Source organism: Myotis myotis, unplaced genomic scaffold (genome assembly GCF_014108235.1).
Source record: "Myotis myotis isolate mMyoMyo1 unplaced genomic scaffold, mMyoMyo1.p scaffold_m19_p_3, whole genome shotgun sequence".
Taxonomy (NCBI): Eukaryota; Metazoa; Chordata; class Mammalia; order Chiroptera; family Vespertilionidae; genus Myotis; species Myotis myotis.
The window spans coordinates 188958477-188979946 of NW_023416335.1; the positions used below are offsets into that span (position 1 = coordinate 188958477).

Below are 21470 nucleotides of genomic sequence, written 5' to 3' on the forward strand. Positions count from 1 at the left end.
GTTGGCCATTCAACCAATCAAAGTGTAATATGCTAATGATATGCTAAGGCCGCTCAACTGCTCACTATGATGTGCACTGACCTCCAGGGGCAGATGCTCAGACTGGTAGGTTAGCTTGCTGCTCGGGTCTGGGTGATCCGGACTGAGCGAGACAGGCTGGACACGCCCTGGAGCCCTCCAGTGGTCCCTCCCCAGCTGGCCAACCTCCCATGTCCCTCCCTGGCCCCGATCATGCACTGGTGGGGTCCCTCGGCCTGGCCTGCGCCCTCTCACAATCTGGGATCCCTTGGGGGATGTTGGAGAGCCGGTTTCAGCCCAATCCCGCAGGCCAGGCTGAAGGACCCCACTGGTGCACGAATTCGTACATCGGGCCTCGAGTTGGAAATAAATGTCAAAAAAGTAATAAGTATATAAACATGAATATATAAACACTAGAGGCCTGGTGCACGAATTTCTGCACAGGTGGGGTCCAGCTGGCCTGCCCCGATTGGGGGTGGAGGGGGGCGGGGCCGGCTGGGGGTTGGGGCTGTGGGCAGTTGGGCAGCAGGCCCCGTCCCTGATCGTGGTGTTGGGGGCCGATTGGGTGCCAGGCCCGCCCGGGGGAGGGGGGACAGTCGGGGCCTGGATCAGGCTGGTTGGCTGCTGCAGTGTGTGTCATAGCCACCAGTCATTCCGGTCGTTCTGCCACTGTTCCAGTTGCTGGGCTTTTATATATATAGGTAATTGTTGTGTTTGAACTTAACATTTGGCTTTGAGAGGGGCACTGGTTGAATGTGGCCATGTCATAGTTTTCTTGACTCCTTCAGATACCCATACAAACACCCATGAAACTAGATAGCAAATCCAAAAACATATAATAAATAAACCTCAAGCATCCACAAATAAAAGCAAGTAAGGGCAGACCACTAATAGCTACAGACCTCCATAGTATTACTATCTGTGCAAGAATAAGTGGGGGGAGGGTGAATTATATAGGATGTTTCATTGCACTTAAATGCAGGAGACCTCCAAAATAGCCTCAATGATTTACTAGACAATGTGGTGGACTATATTAAGAGCAACAGCTGAAATGACGGGGGGGGGGGGGGTTGCCCACTCTAATATCAGGCAAGTACAGTGTGTCCATGGTAAAGACAGAAAAGGATAGAGCAGTTTGGCTCCAAAGAATTCTTGAAATGGACTTGCTAGAGTTCTCTACTAGAGCAGGATACCACACTGAGTGGAAACAAAATAGAATAGAATAGTATCATCAAAATTGAGAAGACTAGGGAAAATGAAAAGGAATGAAAGGGAAAGGAAAGATAAAGTTCAGTAAAGATAGAGGAATAGCTGGTGATCTCATAAAGGAAGCTTCCATTGTCTTTAATATTACATGAAAGCAACAGAAGACTGAATTCTGTAAAGTTAGAAAAACTACCTTTACCACCACTTTTTTATAAAAGTTCAGGAAAACTAATTTTACATAAACACGAGAAACAGAATTGTCAAGATTAAGTCCCACTTAAGGTATTGTAAGGAACATCTTATTTATAGCAGTATTTTAAGCTGATAACAACTTAACTTTGAACGCATAATTAAGTCCTATACTTTTACTCTCCCCCACATTAATGTTTCTGATGTTACAATTTACATCTTTTTACCTTGTGTATTCATTAACAATAACATTGTACTTATTTTTTACTACTTTTGTCTTTTAACACATTTACCCACCACTATTCCAACATTAGAGTAATCTGAATTTAACCATATATTTGTCTTTACCAGTAAAATTTAAATTTTTATATGTTTTTCTGTTACTGATTAGTGTTCTTTTGTTTCAGCTGCAAGAAGTTCCTTTAATGTTTCTTGTAAGGCTGATCGAATTGTGATGAACTCTTTTAGCTTTTGCTTGCTGGGTAGAGTACAGTAGGTCCAGGAACTTAACTCTTGTTTATGTCAATTAGCTTGTGGTAAAATTTGTTTCATTAGATGTCATTTCACTTAAAGTCGCAGAACCTATCAGAGATATTAAATAAGGACTTACTATATTTTTGTTTGGCAGTTTTTGTCTTTCAGCACTTTGAATACATTGTGCCACTCTCTCCTGGTCTGTAACATTTCTGCTAAAAACTCCGTTGATAGCTTTGTGGGGGTTCCCTTGTGTGAAATAAGTTGTTTTTCTCTTGCTGATTTAAAGAGTCTCTTTAACTTTTGACAATCCTATACAATAAAAGCTTAATATACTAAGTGTCCAGTCAAAGCATAATATGCTAATGATATGCTAAGTCCACTCAACCACTCGCTATGACGTGCACTGACCACCAGGGGACAGATGCTCCGACCATTAGGTTAGCTTGCTGCTGGGGTCTGGCTGGTCAGGACTGAGCGAGATGGGCTGGACACGCCCTTGAGCCCTCCCACGGTCCCTCCCCAGCTGGCCAACCTCCTGCGTCCCTCCCTGGCCCTGATTGTGCACTGGTGGGGTTCCTTGGCCTGGCCTGCTCCCTCTCACAGTCTGCGACCCCTCAGGGGATGCCGGAGACCCGGTTTCGGCCTGATCCTGCAGGCCAGGCCAAGGGACCCCACTGGTGCACAAATCTGTACACCGGGCCTCTAGTTTAATTATAATGTATTTTGGTGTGTGACCTTTTGAATGAATAGTTTTTGGAACTTTCTGGATGTCTTTTTTTTCTTCCAGGTTAGGTAAATTTTTAGTCATTTTCTTCCATTAATATTTCTGCCACTTTCTAGCCTTTCCTTCTGGAACCCTTATATTGCAATTATAGTCCACTTTATGGTGTCCCATAAGGCCCTTAGGCTATCTTTACGTATTTTTTTAGCCTCTCTGATTGGGTGACTTTCACTGCCTAGACTTTGAGTTTGCTGATCCTTCCTTACATTTGAACTATTGTGCTTTTGTACCCTTCTATTTGAAGTTTTCAGATCAGTTATTGTATTCTTCAGCTCTGTGATCTTTCTGTATACTTTCTTATTTTTTTTTTTATCTCTTTCTTGAAATTTTCACTTTGTTCATGCATTGTTCTCCTGACTTCATTGAACATCTTTATGACTGTTATTTTGAAATCTTTATCAAGTAAACCATGGGCCTCTGTTTCATTAAGGTTTGTTTCTAAAGTTTTGTTTTGTTTTTCTTTGTTTGAATATATTTCCTGTTTCTTCATTTGCTTTGACTCTTTGCTTTCTGCACATTAGATAAAACAGACACCTTTTCCAGTTTTGACAGAGTCATCTTGTTTAGGAAATGAACCTTATCAATCAGCCTGGCCCTAAGCTCTTGGTTGTCTCTCAGACTTTTGTGATTGTCCAAGCTACCTTTTTTTTTGTCTTAGTGGCTGGCTCCCAGTAGCTGAGGTTGTGCCAATACTGGTCATGCATTTCAAAGTGGAGGATAGCACCTCGATGAAGGCTGATTGGAAGCTGGAATCCCAGGCAGCAGCTGCAAAAGTATACAGCCAGGGCCCTTCCAGGGAGAAATTTGGAGATGGGCTTTTTACCTGCTCCCTCTATGTTGGATGTGGATATATAGCTGCAGAAGGGGTTGCTTCTATACCCATTAAGAACTGCTTCATTACTTGCTACAGTCCTGAGGGACTTGTGGATGTAAGTCTTATTGGCTTTCAGAGGCAGGCTGTCTAGGGCCTCATCACTTGGGCAGCATGGAAAAAGCTGGGGCACTAGATATGTGTACAAGCTGAATCTGTGGAGATAATGGAGGTTTGGAGTAAGCTAGGATGGAGGTTGCGTCTGCCAGCTTCTTTGGTCTATCAGAAGGCTTATATCTGCTAAAATAGAAGCCTGAGCATTAGACAGCAGCTTTCAAAGGAGGCAAATAGACTTCTTTCAGGAATAACTTGAGAGATGGGCGATTCTGACTGCTCTGTCTGTGCTCATCCCTGCTGGGATAGATTCCTTTTGTAAGCCTCATGGTAAGGTAATCAAAAACAGAAACCTATTAAAATTCTAATGGTATTCTTCACAGAAATAGAACAACCCTAAAATTTGTGTGGAACCACAAAGTACCCTGAATAGTCAGAGCAGTCTTGATGAAGAAGAACAAAGTTGGGGGCACTATACTTTATAATTCCAAACTATATTTCAAAGCTATTATTGTCAAAACATTATGGTGTTGATATAAAAACAGATAGATCAATGAAACAGAATAGAGTCCAGAAATAAACAAATGCATATATGCTCAATTTTAATTTACAAAACATAAGCCAAGAATATACAACAGAGAGAGGATAGTCTCTTCAGTACATGTTTGGAAAATTGTGCAGCCACATGCAAAAGAATGAAATTGGACCCGAAACTCAAATGGGTTAAATACTTAAATTTCAGGTCTGAAATTCTAAAACTTTTAGAAGAAAACAGGGAAAAAGCTTCTTGAATTGGTATTGGCAATGATTTTTTGGATTTGACACCAAAAGCAAGGCAATAAAAACAAAAATAAACAAGTGGGACTACATCAAATTAAAAAGCTTTAGCATAGTAAAGGTAACCAACAAAATGAAAAGGCAACCCGTTGTGCAATGGGAGAAAATATTTGTAAATTGTATATTTGATAAGGTGCTCATATCCAAAATATATAAAGAATTCATACAACTCAATGGTAAGAAATACAAACTATGTCATTAAAAAAGGGGCAGAGGAACTAAGTAGATTTTTTTTTTTAAAGTAAGACCTATATTCAGCCAACAGGTAAATGAAAAGGTGCTTAACATCACGAATCATCAGGGATATGCAAATTAAAACCACAGTGAGTTATCTCACACCTCTCATAATTTCCATCATCACAGAGACAAGAGATAAACATTGGTGAGGATGTGGTGAAAGGAAAACCTTTTGCCCTGTTGGTGGGATTTTATATTGGTACATACAGAATATAAAACAGTATGGAGGCTCCTCAAAAAAAAAAAAAAAAAATTACTATCGTATAATCCTGTAATCCCTCTTCTGGGTATATATCCAAAGGAAGTGAGAACAGAAATTTGAGGAAATATCTGCTCTCCCATGTTCATAACTGCATTATTCACAATAACTAATATTGCATAGAAACAACCTAAATGTCTATCTGTCAGTACATGAGTGGATAACTTGTGGTGTACATATACATTAATGGAATATTATTCAGCCATCAGAAAGAAGGACATGGGACTTGAGGGAATTATGCTCAGTAAAAATGAGTCAGATAGAGAAAGGCAGGCACTATATGGTATCAAGTATATGGAATCCCAACAGAAAAGTAAGGTCAAACTCATAGAAACAAAGAGAAGAAAACTGGTTGTCAAGGGCTAGGATGTAGGGGAAATAGAGGTTGGTAAAAAGGTTTAAACTTTTAGCTATAAGATGAAAAAGGTCTGAGGATTTAATGGAATTAAATTTTTAATACAGGCGTGGTCATCCCTGGCTGGTGTGACTCGGTTGAGCATCATCCCTTGCACTGAGGGGTCGCTGGTTCGATTCTAGGACAGGGCACATACCGGGGTTGTGGATTTAATCGCCAGACAGGGTGCATATAGGGACAGCCAATTGATGTTTCTCCCTCTTCTTCTTTCTCTAAAATCAGTAAAGACATGTTAACATTTTAAAAAATATATATGTACAGGGCAGGGCAAAAGTAGGTTTATAGTTGTGAGTATACGAAATAGTTTATTCTTGTATTATTGTTTATGAATTATTGTATTATTTATTATTATAATCTATTTTTGCCCACCCGTGTATAACATCTATAATAATAAAAGCATAATATGCTTATTAGACCAGACGACCTTCCGGGAAAAGCCGGGGTTGTGAGGGAAGCCTGGGTCCTTGGTGCCTGCCAGCAGCCAGAGAGAAGCCCAGGTCCCAGGTGCCAGAGGGAAGCTGGTGCCCATAGCTGGGGGAAGGAAGGCCTCCTCTTGCTCGAATTTCGTGCATCAGGCCTCTAGTTGTGATTATCATTGATTAACTGCATTATATATACTAGTAATTGAAGTTTGTTAAGAGAGTTGAACCTTAAACACCAAACAAACAAAAAAAATTGTGAGATATGATGTTTAACTAGATGGGGGAATCCTTTCACAATTTATATGTATATCTTATCACTACATACACCGTGATATCTATCCATTTTATTTGTGGATTATACCTCAGTAGAGCTGAAGAAAAAAATGTTATAAAGAAAAAAACAATGATGAACAGAGTAATGCTTTTCATAGGAAACTTCCTAAAAAGATATCATAGAACAGATCAAAACCTCCATTTTAAAATGCACTATCAGTAAGTGAAATGTTACCTGTCAAAAACCAATATAAATTAAAATTAGAAGCTCAGAAATTAAATGACAGAATCCAGGGAAGTATAAATAAAAGAAAAATCATTATGTATGTAATTTGCAATTTTTAAAGATTGTTAATGAAGTGCTGAGTAGTTTAGTTTTTACTATTATTTTTCAGTTGTGTTACTTGCCTTTCTTGGCAACTTCTCAGAACTCTCTCTCTATATTTTACCATAATGAATTCCGAAAGACTTCAGTATGAAATACGTAGGTCTATTTAAATTTGGACTTAAACTATGATATCATTCCTGTAAATGTCATAATCACTGTACGGAACTTAAAGCTGTTCATTTAAAAAGTGGAGGACATTGTAACAGTTCTTTTTGGGAAATGAGGTGGAAAAGTAATTTGCTAGGGAAGAGAGAAATAAGAAAAATGAGAGGAGAAAATTGCAGTGATTGGGCTGGTAGAGTAGATATTAGGTTCTAAAATAAAAAGTTTGTTTGCTAAACTAGTAATGCTAATTGTGTATTCAGTTTTTTAAAAATTTGCCCTAAATGTAAAACACCTTAGGCTAGAGCTAGACCCATTTCATGTGCAGTAACGGATGCTAATTCTGCTTAGATAAAAATTATTTTATTTATCTCAATTTATTTTACTGGTAGTCTCTTAGATATTACAGATCATCAAATAACCTCAAGGACCAAAAATTGAATTTTCTTCCCTAAAATATGTGATATTCTTTATTTATCTTCAGTTGCTTATATTCTCACTCCCTCTGTCCCTGCCCCCCCCCCCTTTTTTTCTCTCCCTGGGCTATTTATGAAACTATTATATTTGATATTATGAAAATGTCAAAGCATTTATTTTCTTTAATATTATTTCGGCTCAGAACATTTTTTGTTTATTATTCAAGAGTATTTATTAATTACATCACTCTCCATGACACTCTGCAAAGTTCTGTGCCTTTAGTACTAAACAGGCAGTCTACCTTTTCTTTCATATAGCATAGATTGCTTGTGAAGGTTTTAGGTCTGCTTTATCTCATGAACACATTCTGCCAGTGGCAGGACTTCCTTTTTGCTACGTGACTTGTGAAGGTTAAGAAACCATATAGCCAAAAGTTAGCTGAGATGATCTTGTGCTGGACTAGATGGATTTCCAGAGAAAGCTCTACCAGAACGCCTTTTTAGCCTTATGTGTATGTTTTTACTTTCAGTTATCGAAACCATACGAAGTGATGGAAGAAACAGGCTTAGGTTCTTTGTTCTTCCACATCAAGAAGGGAAAAAACCTATTGCTTGCTTGCTTATTTATTTATTTTTAAAATATCTTTTATTGATTTTTTTACAGAGAGGAAGGGAGAGGGATAGAGGCTTAGAAACATCAATGAGAGAAACATCGATCAGCTGCCTCCTGCACACCTCCTACTGGGGATGTGCCCACAACCAAGGTACATGCCCTGGACCGGAATCGAACCTGGGACCTTTCCATTGCAGGCCGACGCTCGGTCCACTGAGCCAAACTGGTTAGGGCCCTATTGCTTATTTAAAACTGCTTCCCAGGGCCAACCATAGGATTTTTCTTTTTGCTAACCTTTCTCCTGTAATGAGATGAATTATGTGGAAGGATGGAAGATGTGAATTCAGAGATGGGAATTGATAGCAGTGCTAATATTTGGGCTTCTCTGTCTGGTAGCTTCTAGTGAACCTGGGGGCTGCTACCAAATTAGGGACCATTCTGAAGTACTTGGTTTGGGGGTCTTGGACATTGTGAAAATATATTTGAATTTACTATGTGACTTATTTTTCACAGGTGTATTTGACCTTATGATACTAGTGTGTGTTACTCAGGGTTTGTATGTGTTAATGTGGATTACAAAACCATTTAATGGAAGAGATGAAATTCTGATAAAATAATAAAATTTAGAAATATATGAGTTTTTCTCTTTGTGTTAATAGGCAGGCAGTGGTTAAAGGTTCCCTTCCTCATCCTTTTGCCTTGACGTTATTTGAGGACACATTGTACTGGACTGACTGGAATACACACTCCATTTTGGCTTGCAACAAGTACACTGGCGAGGGTCTGCGAGAAATCCATTCTAACATCTTCTCTCCCATGGATATACATGCCTTCAGCCAACAGAGGCAGCCAAATGGTAAGTGATCTTGATTTTTAAATTGCAAGTTGGAATAACTTTGAAGCACTGTGATGCCTTGCGTTCTTGAGGTGCAGGAGGACATGGTAGCAGGGAGGAATTAAACAATAGGGAAAACATCAAAATACACTTCAGGTTAAACAATAGCCTAATATCTATCACTACAGATGACCTCAGCCCCTTGTTTGGATTTAGAGTTATAGAGGTGGAGAAGAGGGAAATAAGAAATTGAGATAGCTCATACACAAATGTATTTCTTGTTCATATTATGTCTCTCTAATGTGTGTTTGATGTTTCCTATGAGTATGTTTAAAAACAAACTCTTCTTGAATGGAATCTTCTGTTAATCTAACTGGTAAATTTAAGTACCTCAGTTTGCTGAATAAAATACCTACAGAAACTTTTCTGTGCACACTCCCATCCCCTTTTATCTTAATTTTGCTTTTGTTTTTTGGTCAACCTTTACAATGGTTTGGGCTGTGACTACCTACAACAATTACTTACAAAGGGGATAGAATTAGATTTGAAGGAATTTGAGAATGTTAAATGTTTGGCAGTTGTGTGTAAATAAATATTTGGCATGTGTCTGATTGTATTCCATAGTCAAAAATGAAGAGTTTTTAGATTATACATTGCTTTGTATTAGCTCCTTCTATTTAGGGCAGCGGTTCTCAACCTGTGGGTCGCGACCCCTTTGGGGGTCGAACGACCCTTTCACAGGGATTGCCTAAGACCATCGGAAAACACATATAATTACATATTGTTTTTGTGATTAATCACTATGCTTTAATTATGTTCAATTTGTAACAATGAAATTGGGGGTTGCCACAACATGAGGAACTGTATTAAAGGGTCGCGGCATTAGGAAGGTTGAGAACCACTGATTTAGGCGGGACATAGTTAAATGTTGAATTTGTTATATTGGAATCTTGTGATTATGAGTCCATAGAAATGCTTTTAAATGTATGTGTTGCTCTTTTGTTAAAAAGAAAATGTTTAGTCATTTGTATGAATTTTTTATTCTCATGATTAGCTCTCAGGAGAGAATTTCCATGTTGTTGTTTTTTTAATTGCACTGTTGGTACTTTGTGTTTTACTAATTTGAGAATTTGCATTTATCCGTGATATTACTTTCCTTAATCTTTAATATTTTGTTGGCTTCTATCTTACTGATTTTTTTCTATGAATATTATTTAAATCTATTTTTTTCATAGATTCTACAAATTCCCTTTTTTAATCCATATGCGTATCTTTTCCATGTTAATCTTTCCAAAGTGGTTTTGTTTTTTTTTTTTTTTTTTACATTGGAATTACTTTTCTTGGTTATCAGTCCCTTCTGCCAGTCTGTTCTCATTCTCTGTGTTCATTCAACTTTAGTTCTTATTAATCAACAGAAACCTTAATTTCCAGTTTGACTATTCACTTTATTTTCTTTCCCAATTACAGACTTCCAGCTTTTATATTATGGTTTCACCGCGCTTGAAATGTCTTCTTTCCTGTCCTTCAAGGCCCCTGTCATATCCTACATCCTCCATGAAGCTTTTTTGTTTTTTTAATCTCTAATGATTTATTTCCCATTTGACTCTATACTTATTTACATAGTCTATAATGTGCAACATAGGCTTTAGTTTCATGGTTTTATATTGTTAATTTTGGCTTACCGATTAGATTGTAAGCTTTTTTAGGGCAGGGACCTTCTGCTTTATTTCTGTGTATTCCTCTTGGATACTGAATGCTAAATAACTTCTTACTGATTAACTCCCTTCCTTGCAGATGTTCTGGTAGTCAAGCACCTGGATGGCATTTGGTAATAATTTGGTTTATCAGAGTTGTTCATGTTATGGTTGTTAACCTTTGTGTACCTAGAGTGAGAGAGGTCATCTATAATCATTGGTATTAATCAGTGTGATTTATACTTGACAGCTACAAATCCATGTGGAACTGATAATGGTGGTTGTTCCCATTTGTGTTTGATGTCTCCAGTCAAGCCTTTTTATCAGTGTGCTTGCCCAACTGGGGTCAAACTCCTGGAGAATGGAAAAACTTGCAAAGATGGTAAGAACATGGTCTCCAAGAAGGAAACATTTTTAATAGCAATTGGAATTCTTTATGATTTGTTTTATTTCTCTATAATAAGCTCTATATAGTAGAGTGCTTCAGGAGACTCGTTACTTAATCTTAGCTTCATAATTGGTTAAATAACAGGAGTGTTTTCTGTTTTTTGGCCTCTTGCAAACTATTTTAAAAATTATTTTAGTATTTTTAACATGCTGTTTTTGAAAATAATTAGGTGCTATTTCTTTTTTCTATCAACTCTTATAGTCATTTATGTCACAATTGATTCCTATGGAAATGAGTATTCTCATAAAAAGTACATTTTTAACAATAGGTAACACTTGTACATAAAGAACCTCTGTGCAAGGAAAATATGTTTATTAAACTTTTAACTGTAAAGACTATCATGGGGGTAGATAATATTGTCTGAAAAAGAATGATATTTTTAATTGCCTTTAATAACAGAGAAGTGCTTTCAGAAGAAGAAAAAGTTGCATATTGTACTGTTTAAAGCAACCTCTCTCTATACATAGCAACTACACTGCCTCTTCTCCTTACTTTCTTAATTCTCTATAGCAGTGATTTTCAACTGGTATACTGCGAGAATTTTTAAAACATGCAATACATTACTATTTAGTCAGGTCACTGACCTCTTTTCCCTTAGATTGTCAAATTAAAAAATGACAACAGCCAACACAACAATAGCCATTCAGTGTGAATGAATCAAAATTATACTTTTTGGTCAGATTGGCAAAAAATATATTTTTTGGTGTGCCGCAGAGTTTTAGTAATTAGTTTATGTGTGCCATGAGATGAAAAAAGCTAAAAATTGCTGCTCCATAGAGAGAGGGCATGTTGGAGAGGTATACTGGTTAGGACATTTCAGGGGACTTCTGATTTGGGGGAATACCAGTTCTTCTCTTATTCTTCTTAATCTGAATGTTATTCTTCAGTCTCACCCCTTTGGATCACCATCTGGTTCTCTAGCCACCAGCAAGACCTGGTAAGAAAATTGTTGTATTTAGCAGTGGCTTCTTTATCTAACTCTGTACAGCAGAAGCCGTTTTTTTCAGGGTGAGTTAGAGAGTTCCTGGCAGGGGGGTCATGGAGTCAGAGAGATGGAATTGAGCCGGTGTACAGGATATTTGTCATGACTTGGCATTGATAAATTATTCTCATAGTCAAAGGTGAAGCTGGCTGACTCTTGTCAGACGGTTTCCATGGCAAACAGTAATTTGGTTTCAATTTAAAACAAAAGGTTTTTGTAATGTTTCCTTTTTGTTTAAAAATATGTAGCCTGACTTTAAAACAGGATTTATTTTAGCAATAGTGGTCTGTCTACTCCCTCAAAGGGTACATGTTTAACAACTATTTTGAAATTCAGATATATATTTGACCTGTAGTAGCCTTCAGTTAACTATTCTGTTTTGATCACCTTGCTTAAATTAACAGCTTAACTTTCTGTGACTTCTTTGTTTACAAAGTTTTGGGCTGCCTCCTTTTGACAGAGCAAAGGCAGTAAATTTTGCAGTTATTCCTACTTGGTGCCTGCTATGGCATTTAGGGCTATATTTTCTTCAAGACAGAGTTCATTTACAATTAATTCTACATTTAAAAAGCTGATGCTGAGAGCTTTACTCTTTTCAGTTTAATGCTAGTATTTTCCTTTGCACTTACTGCTTTGGTTAGGAATCTTTTTTCACTCTTTTGGATGTCAATTTTCTTACTAGCTTTTATAATTAGATGACTTTTTGCTAGTGATTTACTTGAATAATTATAAATATTCTCAGTCTCTGCTGTATTTTTATTGAATACTAATTTGAGTTTAAAATATTTCATAAATAAATTGGATTTAAAACTCAGTGAAATAAAAATTTGAAAGTATTTTCTAATGATAATAATATATTAATATTTATTGAGTACTTTTATGTTCAGTACATTCCTGAGTGCTCGAATCAACCCTGTGAGATACAGACAAAGTGACTAGGCTTAGAGAGAGTGGGTGTTTTGTCTAAGTTTGTATAGCTACTTGAATTCAGTTCTAGCAGATCCACAACTCGTACTTTTAACCACTGTTACATTTATCTGATACCCTCTGTCTTCTGTTGCTATTTCCTTCAGCCAGGCCTTATCTTATAGTTAGCTTTGTCCACAGCTTTACTGAGATATAATTTACATACCATAAAATTTAGCCATTACAAGTGTACAAGTCAATGATTTTTAGTAAATTTACAGAGTTGTGCAACCATCACAATCCAATTTTAGAATATCTTTATCAATCACAAAAAGACCTTGTTCTAGATGACCTTGTTCTAGATTTCCTTACCTTTTAAAGAAGCATACTTAATATGTGTGTGTGTGTGTGTGTATGTGTATATATATGTGTGTGTATATATATTCATTTATTTATTGCTTTCAGATAGAAGGGAGAGGGAGAGATAGAAACATCAGTGATGAGAGAGAATCATTGATTGGCTGCCTCCTGTATGCCCCATAATGGGGATCAGCCCACAACCTAGGCATATGTCTTGACCGCAAATGGAACTATGACCTCCTGGTTCATAGGTCAACCTTCACCACTGAGCCACAATGCCCTGGCAAAAGCATACTTTTTGAACAAAGGACCTATATCCTATCTCCTTCCTCTGTTAATATTCAGCTACTTAATTTCTTAGTCACTACTTACTTAGTATTCATTATACCTTTAAGCAGCCCCCCAGAGGCTGCATATAATGAATGAAACCAGAGTTCAGTCATTAAAGAGCTTCACCTCATAGTCAAGCTATTTCTATTTCACTGCATTACTTTTCATTTTCACCTTAAATAGATGCTAGTATCCTTTTATACTACGTGTCAATTCCTAAAGGAATTCTACATTCTTTATTTAGAGTTGCTCAATTTTGCTTGTGTGTTTTAATTTTATTTTCTTCTTCTCATTTATTCTACTTTGTTCTAGGTGCCACTGAATTATTGCTTTTAGCCCGAAGGACAGACTTGAGACGCATTTCTTTGGATACACCAGACTTCACAGACATTGTTCTACAGTTAGAAGATATCCGTCATGCCATTGCTATAGATTATGATCCTGTGGAAGGCTATATCTACTGGACTGATGATGAAGTGAGGGCCATACGCCGCTCATTCATAGATGGATCTGGTAGTCAGTTTGTGGTCACTGCTCAGATTGCACATCCTGATGGTATTGCTGTTGACTGGGTTGCCCGAAATCTTTATTGGACAGACACTGGCACTGATCGGATAGAAGTAACAAGGCTCAATGGGACCATGAGGAAGATACTGATTTCGGAGGACTTAGAGGAACCCCGGGCTATTGTGTTAGATCCCATGGTTGGGTAAGAAGCTCTGCTAATAGAACATCTTGCCTGGTATTTTTGTTTTCTATAGGTCCCTAAATATATTGACAAAAACAATTTGATATATGGTTTCCAATAAATGGCTTTCCATTTTTGGTATATAGTGATTGTAATAAAATATCAAGTTAAAGAATTGCTAGTTTTACCCTTGAATGTTTTGAATACTTTTTCTTTCTAAATTAAGTCCATGCTTGCTGACTTTGTGTGTTGGCTGCAGATTTTGTCTAGGTTGCATCATGACCATGAAAAATGTTAAAAGAAATAGTTTTCAGAACTCTTTTTCTTCCCCTTTCATTTAATTTCATTTTATTTTCAGTACTTCTGGAATGATATGGTAAAAACATATCTTCTGTCATATATTTTCAAATATATAAATGACTATATTTTTAAAACTTTGTCAGGCCATGCAGCTTGACTCCCAGTCTTTTTTATTTTTTATAGGAAGGAAGAAGTTATGAAGAGCATGCCCCCCTTTTTTTAAAAAAGTATATTTTTATCCATTTTAGAGAGGAAGGGAGAGGGATGGAGAGATAGAAACATGGATTAGAGAGACACACTGATTGACTGCCTCCTGCACGCCCCCTACTGGATTGAGCCTGAAACCCCGGGCATGTGTCCTGACCAGGAATTGAATCTTGAACCTCTTGGTTCATGGGTCGACGCTCAACCACTTAACCACACCAGCAGGGCTTATTTTTATTTTTGTGACATAACATCCTGACCGTAGTCCAGGGAAACAAAGTTTTCTACATACTCACCAATGTTATTTGTTAACTATGATATTCATCCTGAGGGCAAACGTAGTGGCAAATCCTTACACTTCTGTATATACCAATGCCTTAGAGCCAATTAAACTCTCAAGGGCCTGAAGAATCACTTGGCACTACAGTGAGAGTTTGTTAGAGAACTCTGTTTATTACTGACTAGAGGCCCGATGCACGAAGATTTGTGCAAGAATGGGCCTTCCTTCCCCCTGGCTGCCGGTACCGCCTTCACTCCGGCCGGAGCCGCCTTTCCACCTTCCCACGCTGCCCAGAGGCCTGGAGCGGCTGGGGTGGTGCAGAATGCCTGCGTTGTCGCCATGACGACAACACAAGTGTCCTGCCCTGCCCCTCCCCGCCCCGGGGAGGGAGCACAAAATATTTTGAAAAAACATAACTAAATATGGAATCTCATTATTTATTGGAAGGCATTTTTATTATCAGTTCTAGAAAACACTTTTTTAAAAATATATTTTATTGATTTTTTACAGAGAGGAAGGGAGAGGGATAGAGAGTTAGAAACATCAGTGAGAGAGAAACATTGATCAGCTGCCTCCTGCACACCCCCTACTGGGGATGTGCCTGCAACCAAAGTACATGCCCTTGACCGGAATCGAACCTGGGACCCTTCAGTCCACAGGCCGACGCTCTATCCACTGAGCCAAACCAGTTAGGGCTCTAGAAAATACTTGATATGAAAATTCCCTTCAAGCTTATACACTGCTAGTATAAATGCCTTAAACATACTCTTGGTATGTTTAAGTGCTATTTCTCCCCCTTCTATGGTGTTTATTGATGACTTCAGTGTGATATGACTGGTCGATCTCACCTTAGTATATCTGAAAGCTATAGTTTATTATCTGTTTTTAGCTCATTTTTTTTGTGTGTGTGTTTACTTCTATAGGTACATGTATTGGACTGACTGGGGAGAAATCCCAAAAATTGAACGAGCAGCTCTGGATGGTTCTGACCGAGTAGTGTTGGTTAACACTTCTCTTGGTTGGCCAAATGGTTTAGCCTTGGATTATGATGAAGGCAAAATATACTGGGGAGATGCCAAAACAGACAAAATTGAGGTTTGTTTCTTGCTTTTCATTTTAGAACCAATTTTATAATGGTTTTGAGTTATGGTAATTTGATGCATATATTCTTGCCTTTTGTCTGGGGTTCTAGAGGAATCTTTTACAGAAATTTTGCTCAACCTTTAGGATTCTAGGAATTAATGTGTTTTCATGCACCTAACCCTAGGATTTCTGAGTTATACTGGTATGAGAAATGGGTATTCATCTTTCATATCACTTATATGAATGATTTTCTTCATTATGGGTAAAAGCCACTGCCTAAATTTCCTAGGGGCAGTTTATGCACAAAACAAATGTTATATAAGATCTATACTGGAAAAGCTGGTAGTCATGTCAGGAAAACAAAGCCCATGTGTGTGTATAGCCTTTTTGTTGTTAAATTGATTATGAACTATGGGGAGAAAGATTAATTAACCAAAGCTTGGGAAAAATATTTACCAAACTAGAGTCCTGGTGCATGAATTCATGCACTGCACAGGTGGGGTTCCTCAGCCTGGCCAGCAGTCGGGGCTGATCAGGGCCATCTCACCCAGTCCCGATTGGGGCAGTTGGGGCTGGTGAGGGGTGGGCGGTTGGGGGGTGGGGGAGGAACCACAGGAAGTTGGCCCACCACAGGAGTTTGGCTGTGGGAGCGCACTGACCACCAGGGGGCAGCTTCTGCGTTAAGCATCTGCCCCCTGGTGGTCAGTGCATCATCATAGCAACTGGTCGACTGGTCATTCTGTTAACCAGTTGTAACAGTTGCTTAGGCTTTTATCTATATAGGTGGTAGAATTAAATTGTAGTATCAGAATAGAAGTATGGTGGAAACAACTAGTGGTGAGTATTTTTTCAGTGTTTTGTAAATGGTTTATAGCTTTAATATTGAGCATGAAGTCTAAATTTCACAGCTTTGAATTAAGCTGTGCTAGAAATCTTACGGATTGCATATTTAAAACAGAGTTTTGATCATACTATTCCTTTGAGGAATGCATGACTTTTCATATCAAGAATCACTTTGAATGTCTCTTCAAAGCCACAGCAGGTATTTTCTAGTACATAGATAATTTGGGATCTAGAGTTTTTATTTCAGAAAGGTATTCTTAGGAGTTCCAGGGACTCTGAGAGAATAATGAATTGAAGGGCCTCGCTTCAGAACGGAAACTTGGAATAGAAAAATCCCATCAGTATTCCCACCAGGCTCAAATACTGAAAACTGCATCTCTTATTCTTGCAGCTGGTTTCCATTAATAGAAAATTTTTCGTAGACTTGACTATATAAATTTTCTCCCTGTTGTTAGTGTTTTATTGCCCCCCACCCTTTAAACCCAAGTTAGTGTTTCAATCTTTAACAGCTGGAGTACAGTGCTAATGAGACAAAGGTTATGGGTTCACTTTTCAGAAGGCTATTAGCTTCACTTGGTTGGCCTGAATACAAATTGCACACCCATTCCCAACCAGTTCACAAGTGTGTATTGTTGATCAGCTGTGGACTATCCATGATTGATAGGTAATAACTACTCTTCGAAAAAGTTTAAAGCTTATGTGTCCAAGAAGACTGTCTGTACATAAGGGAAGAGAACATAATTAAAGTAGGGAAGAACACTTGATTTCTTATTTTGTAGGGATTTTTTAAATTCCATATTTGGTCTTACTTTTTTTTTAGCTTTCCCATTTCAGGTCACTTTTAGCACTTTAAATATAGAAATTTATTCAAAATCACAAATAGTTCAGGAGGGATTCACGTAAAGAAATGAGAATTTATGGAGGTTCTGAGTGATAGTATTTAAGAATAAAAATGAAGCCCAGCTGGTGTAGCTCAGTGGTTGAGCGTTGATCTATGAACCTGGAGGCCACGGTTCAGTTCCCAGTCAGGGCACATGCCTGTGTTGCAGGCTCAGTCCCCTGTATGGGGGGATGCAGGAGGCAGCCAATCAATTCTCTCATCATTGATGTTTCTATCTCTCTCTCCCTTGCCCTTCCTCTCTGAAATCAATTAAAAATATTTTTGAAAAAGAATAAAAATGAATACACATTACATAACAATATGTAATACTGATTAATTGCGAATTATTTTCTTAGTTTGCTGTGAATCCAGTAGATCTTAAAATTAGTATTTATTCCGATATCTTTGTCTGTTGTCCTGTGCTATATACATTGTATACAGGTGTATATGGTAGTGTCATTTGCTCCCTCACTTACTTCTTCCTTGAGTGGTACCAACATTTTTAAACTTAACTTTTAGATCTGTTTCTCTTCTTCCAGCTTTGCTAGAACACAGCTTCTATTTGTCTTTGTCCTCTTTTTGACAGGTTATTTGGGGTTAATTGTACATCTAACTTCCACTAAAATATATACACACACACACCTCTCCTTATTCTGTCCCCTGAAGATTCTGATGAAGTTTCCCTAATTGAGCATCAATGCTTTTGTCATTTTCTTTTCACAGACACATTTGGGAAATAAAGAGCTGGTGTTGTTATTTTTTCTCTTCTGAATTTAGGATGATGTGTAAAATCGCTGATATATGACAAACTAAGGAAAGAGCGCAGCTCCTTACCTAAATTAATCTTATATAATTGGGGGAGAAAAACTGTTAATTTCCCTGAGACTAGTAGTGATTATAGGAGCAACTGCCACCACTGGCTTTTCATCTTGCTTTACTGAATAGTAGATGGATTATACTGAACTTGAAAACTTCTGAAAAGATATATAATTTTTAAAATGCTTCTTTTTCTAGAAGGTTATTTGTTAGCCTTTGTTATGTAGCAGCTGATCCTAAGTACTGACCTGACCCTAGTCTAGGTCACATGCTCTCCTCTAGAAGCATCCTTTTAAGAAAGCTTCCTAACTTTTGTCATGCCCAAGAGTGAAAACTGCTTTTTTTTCCTGGGTCAATAAGAAAATATCAAATTATGGATTTAATAGCCGTGTTCTTTTCTGGAAGACTTAGAGTTTACTTGGGATCAAACTGCCCTATATGTGTTTATAGTACATTTGGGAAGAGAAGATAGTTCTTTGGTAAATTACTATGTAGCATTGTAAGGCATAGTAAATCTTGTGTTTCAAGTGGATCTTATGGGAAAAGCTCAGAATGTACATTTGCTATTTGCTTCCTTAGTGGAGATTCCTTAGGTCGGGTTCTCACTCCCTTTTTTTGTAAGGGAGGATAACCAAATGTTGGATATATTGGGGAACTGGGTCTAAGGATTAGGGAAACCAGAGAAAAGTAATGGGAAGCTCTGGGTTTGAGATTCGATTTTTATTATACAGAGTTGCAGAAAGAATAAATAGGTTTATCTGAGGTTTATAACCATCTTCTGTAGAGAGGGATGAGGGGACACAAGGATTTGCTAATGTCAAACTTTCTGAAAGACAGTCATAATATTGGCCTGTGGTTTAATATAAGACTGCATCTGTGAGGATATGTCTGATTTTCTTACTTGTCACCTGAGAGTGACTACTTACCTGTATGTGTCAGTTAAAAGCTACATGCTGGTACTTGTTTATGCTGCTTCATTATGCTAATATTTAATTGCCTTTTATGAACCAGCTTCTGGTTTACTTGTCTGCGCTGGATTTCCCCGCCCTTTCTCCACCCAAGTGTTAATATAGTGTTTTGGGGCTTCCTGATAATAAATATTAAAGCATGTGCAGAAAGGATCATTTCTATTTTTCTGATAGGGGAAACTTGAAATAAGCCTCCATTTCTGCTTTATGAGATCCTGCAGTAGGCAGAAACATGTTGTGTCTTAACATTCTCATTTTTCTTGGTCAGGTTTCACTGCCAAAAACATCTGTTGCACTGAGGGTTTCTCCACCTCCCCCTGCTCCTGAGGGGTGATCAGGGCAGCAGCTACCACTCACACCCACTGATGGTGCCGGCCGCGCTTGTACCCGCTGCTGGCCCAGGCCCCAATCGCTCCTCGCTGCAGGTGCGAGCAGGGCTGGCGCCGTCAGTGCGTGGGAGCAGCGGCAGCGGGAGCGAGGCTTCTGGCAGAGAGGGGAGGGGAGGAGGGGAGGGCAGGGGCGGAGGATGGGCTAAGACCCACCCCTGTGCCCACCGCAGCCGTGCGGCCCACAGTTCCTTTCAAGATGGACAAATTCGTGCAGTGGGCCCCTAGTTCAGTATAATTTACTAAGGTGATGTTGCTGTTTATTATGCCTTTTTCTGAAAATCTGTTCTCAATTTTATAGTTTTTCTGTGCAATTCAGATTTTAGAAAGCTTTGGTGACAATAACAATTCTTAGTTCTCTCTGTAAAAGAACTTAGTAACTGCAAATATTTAATATTTTAAGCATGACTTCTTGAAAAAAAATAAAACGATCTAGTGCAATTATGATACTTTCCCTTCATATTAAAAAATCACTTGCATTTACTTTGAACCAGGTTAAAAGGCTTTAAATGCAGCACTGTCATTGCCCTTCCTGCTCTCTTAAACAGGTGCATGGCATCCCCTTACTTCCCCTACTTGGTCCAAAGCATTTCTCTTTACTTGTCACCCCTGCGAGATTCTGCATGACTGAAATGTTATTTCCATGGGTATATATTTTATTTTATTTTATTTTATTTATTTTATTTATTTTATTTATTTTTTAAATATATTTTATTGATTTTTTACAGAGAGAAAGAGAGATAGAAAGTTAGAAACATCGATGAGAGAGAAACATCGATCAGCTGCCTCCTGCACATCTCCCACTGGGGATATGCCCGCAACCCAGGTACATGCCCCTGACCGGAATCGAACCTGGGACCCTTCAGTCCGCAGGCCAACGCTCTATCCACTGAGCCAAACCGGTTTCGGCTATATTTTATTTTTTAAGTGCCATTTCTGTTAAATTATATTTTATGTCCTATGAAGTGTATTAATCAACCCCCAATAATATCTATTTGTCTGTCTTAAAACTTCTGATTCGCTCCTTGATTTAGCTATTGCCTGGAACATTAGAAGAGGAATAGTTCCTTGTGAGCATAATTTTAGTTTCTCTTTTACTGCATAGCATTCCCACTCCAATTCATTTTATGATAGGTGCCTAGTTGTCCTATTGCAGTGATGGCGAACCTTTTGAGCTCGGTGTGTCAGCATTTTGAAAAACCCCTAACTTAACTCTGGTGCCGTGTCACATACAGAAATTTTTTGATATTTGCAACCATAGTAAAACAAAGACTTATATTTTTGATATTTATTTTATATATTTAAATGCCATTTAACAAAGAAAAATCAACCCAAAAAATGAGTTCGCTTGTCACCTCTGACACGTGTGTCATAGGTTCGCCATCACTGTCCTATTGTCATCTATTTGTTAACATGCCTAGTTAAGTAAAGTGGCATAGCAGCAACTTGGGTAGTAGACTGGCTGCCTTCCAAGAATTCATGGGTAATCCTGTCTTGACATTTAATAAACTGATGAAACTGCTCCAAAAACCGGATGTGATGTTTATAGAAGGTTTGCTATTACCTCCTCTCTGTAGAGATAATGTTCTTGTTAACTCACATCTGTTTCCTGTTGTAGCCCACATTCTCAGTGTGGTTTGGGAATATTTGAGAATGCCTCAGAATGTTAAATCTATACCGCAATGTGGTTGAAGCAGCTGAAACCACTGGAGACTCTGGTTCATATTTGGAGGAAGATTTTAGAGGTGACAGAAGCCTAATTTCAGTTTAACTAATTAACCACTCTGAGGTAATACAGGGAAGCACACACCCTCAAGAGTTGCTAGAGATTTAAGTAGGGTTGGCTCGACTACTAAAGCATAAGGGTAATCTTTTGGAATCACCTAAAATGGTTCACTTGTTCTAGATT

At 38.1% G+C, this 21470-nt stretch overlaps 1 protein-coding gene across 6 annotated transcripts in view; it reads left to right on the top strand.

Annotated features, from left to right (window-relative positions):
• Nucleotides 1-21470, top strand: part of LRP6 (LDL receptor related protein 6) — a 137859-nt gene that overhangs the window by 61468 nt on the left and 54921 nt on the right. For 5 of the 6 annotated variants that reach the window (XM_036297545.1, XM_036297546.1, XM_036297549.1 and 2 more), the window contains exons 4-7: nucleotides 8218-8414; nucleotides 10338-10469; nucleotides 13426-13822; nucleotides 15509-15680. In XM_036297545.1, the coding sequence (XP_036153438.1) occupies nucleotides 8218-8414; nucleotides 10338-10469; nucleotides 13426-13822; nucleotides 15509-15680 (898 nt within the window). The remainder of the gene's footprint in view (nucleotides 1-8217; nucleotides 8415-10337; nucleotides 10470-13425; nucleotides 13823-15508; nucleotides 15681-21470) is intronic. The other variant, XM_036297548.1, reaches the window with a different exon arrangement.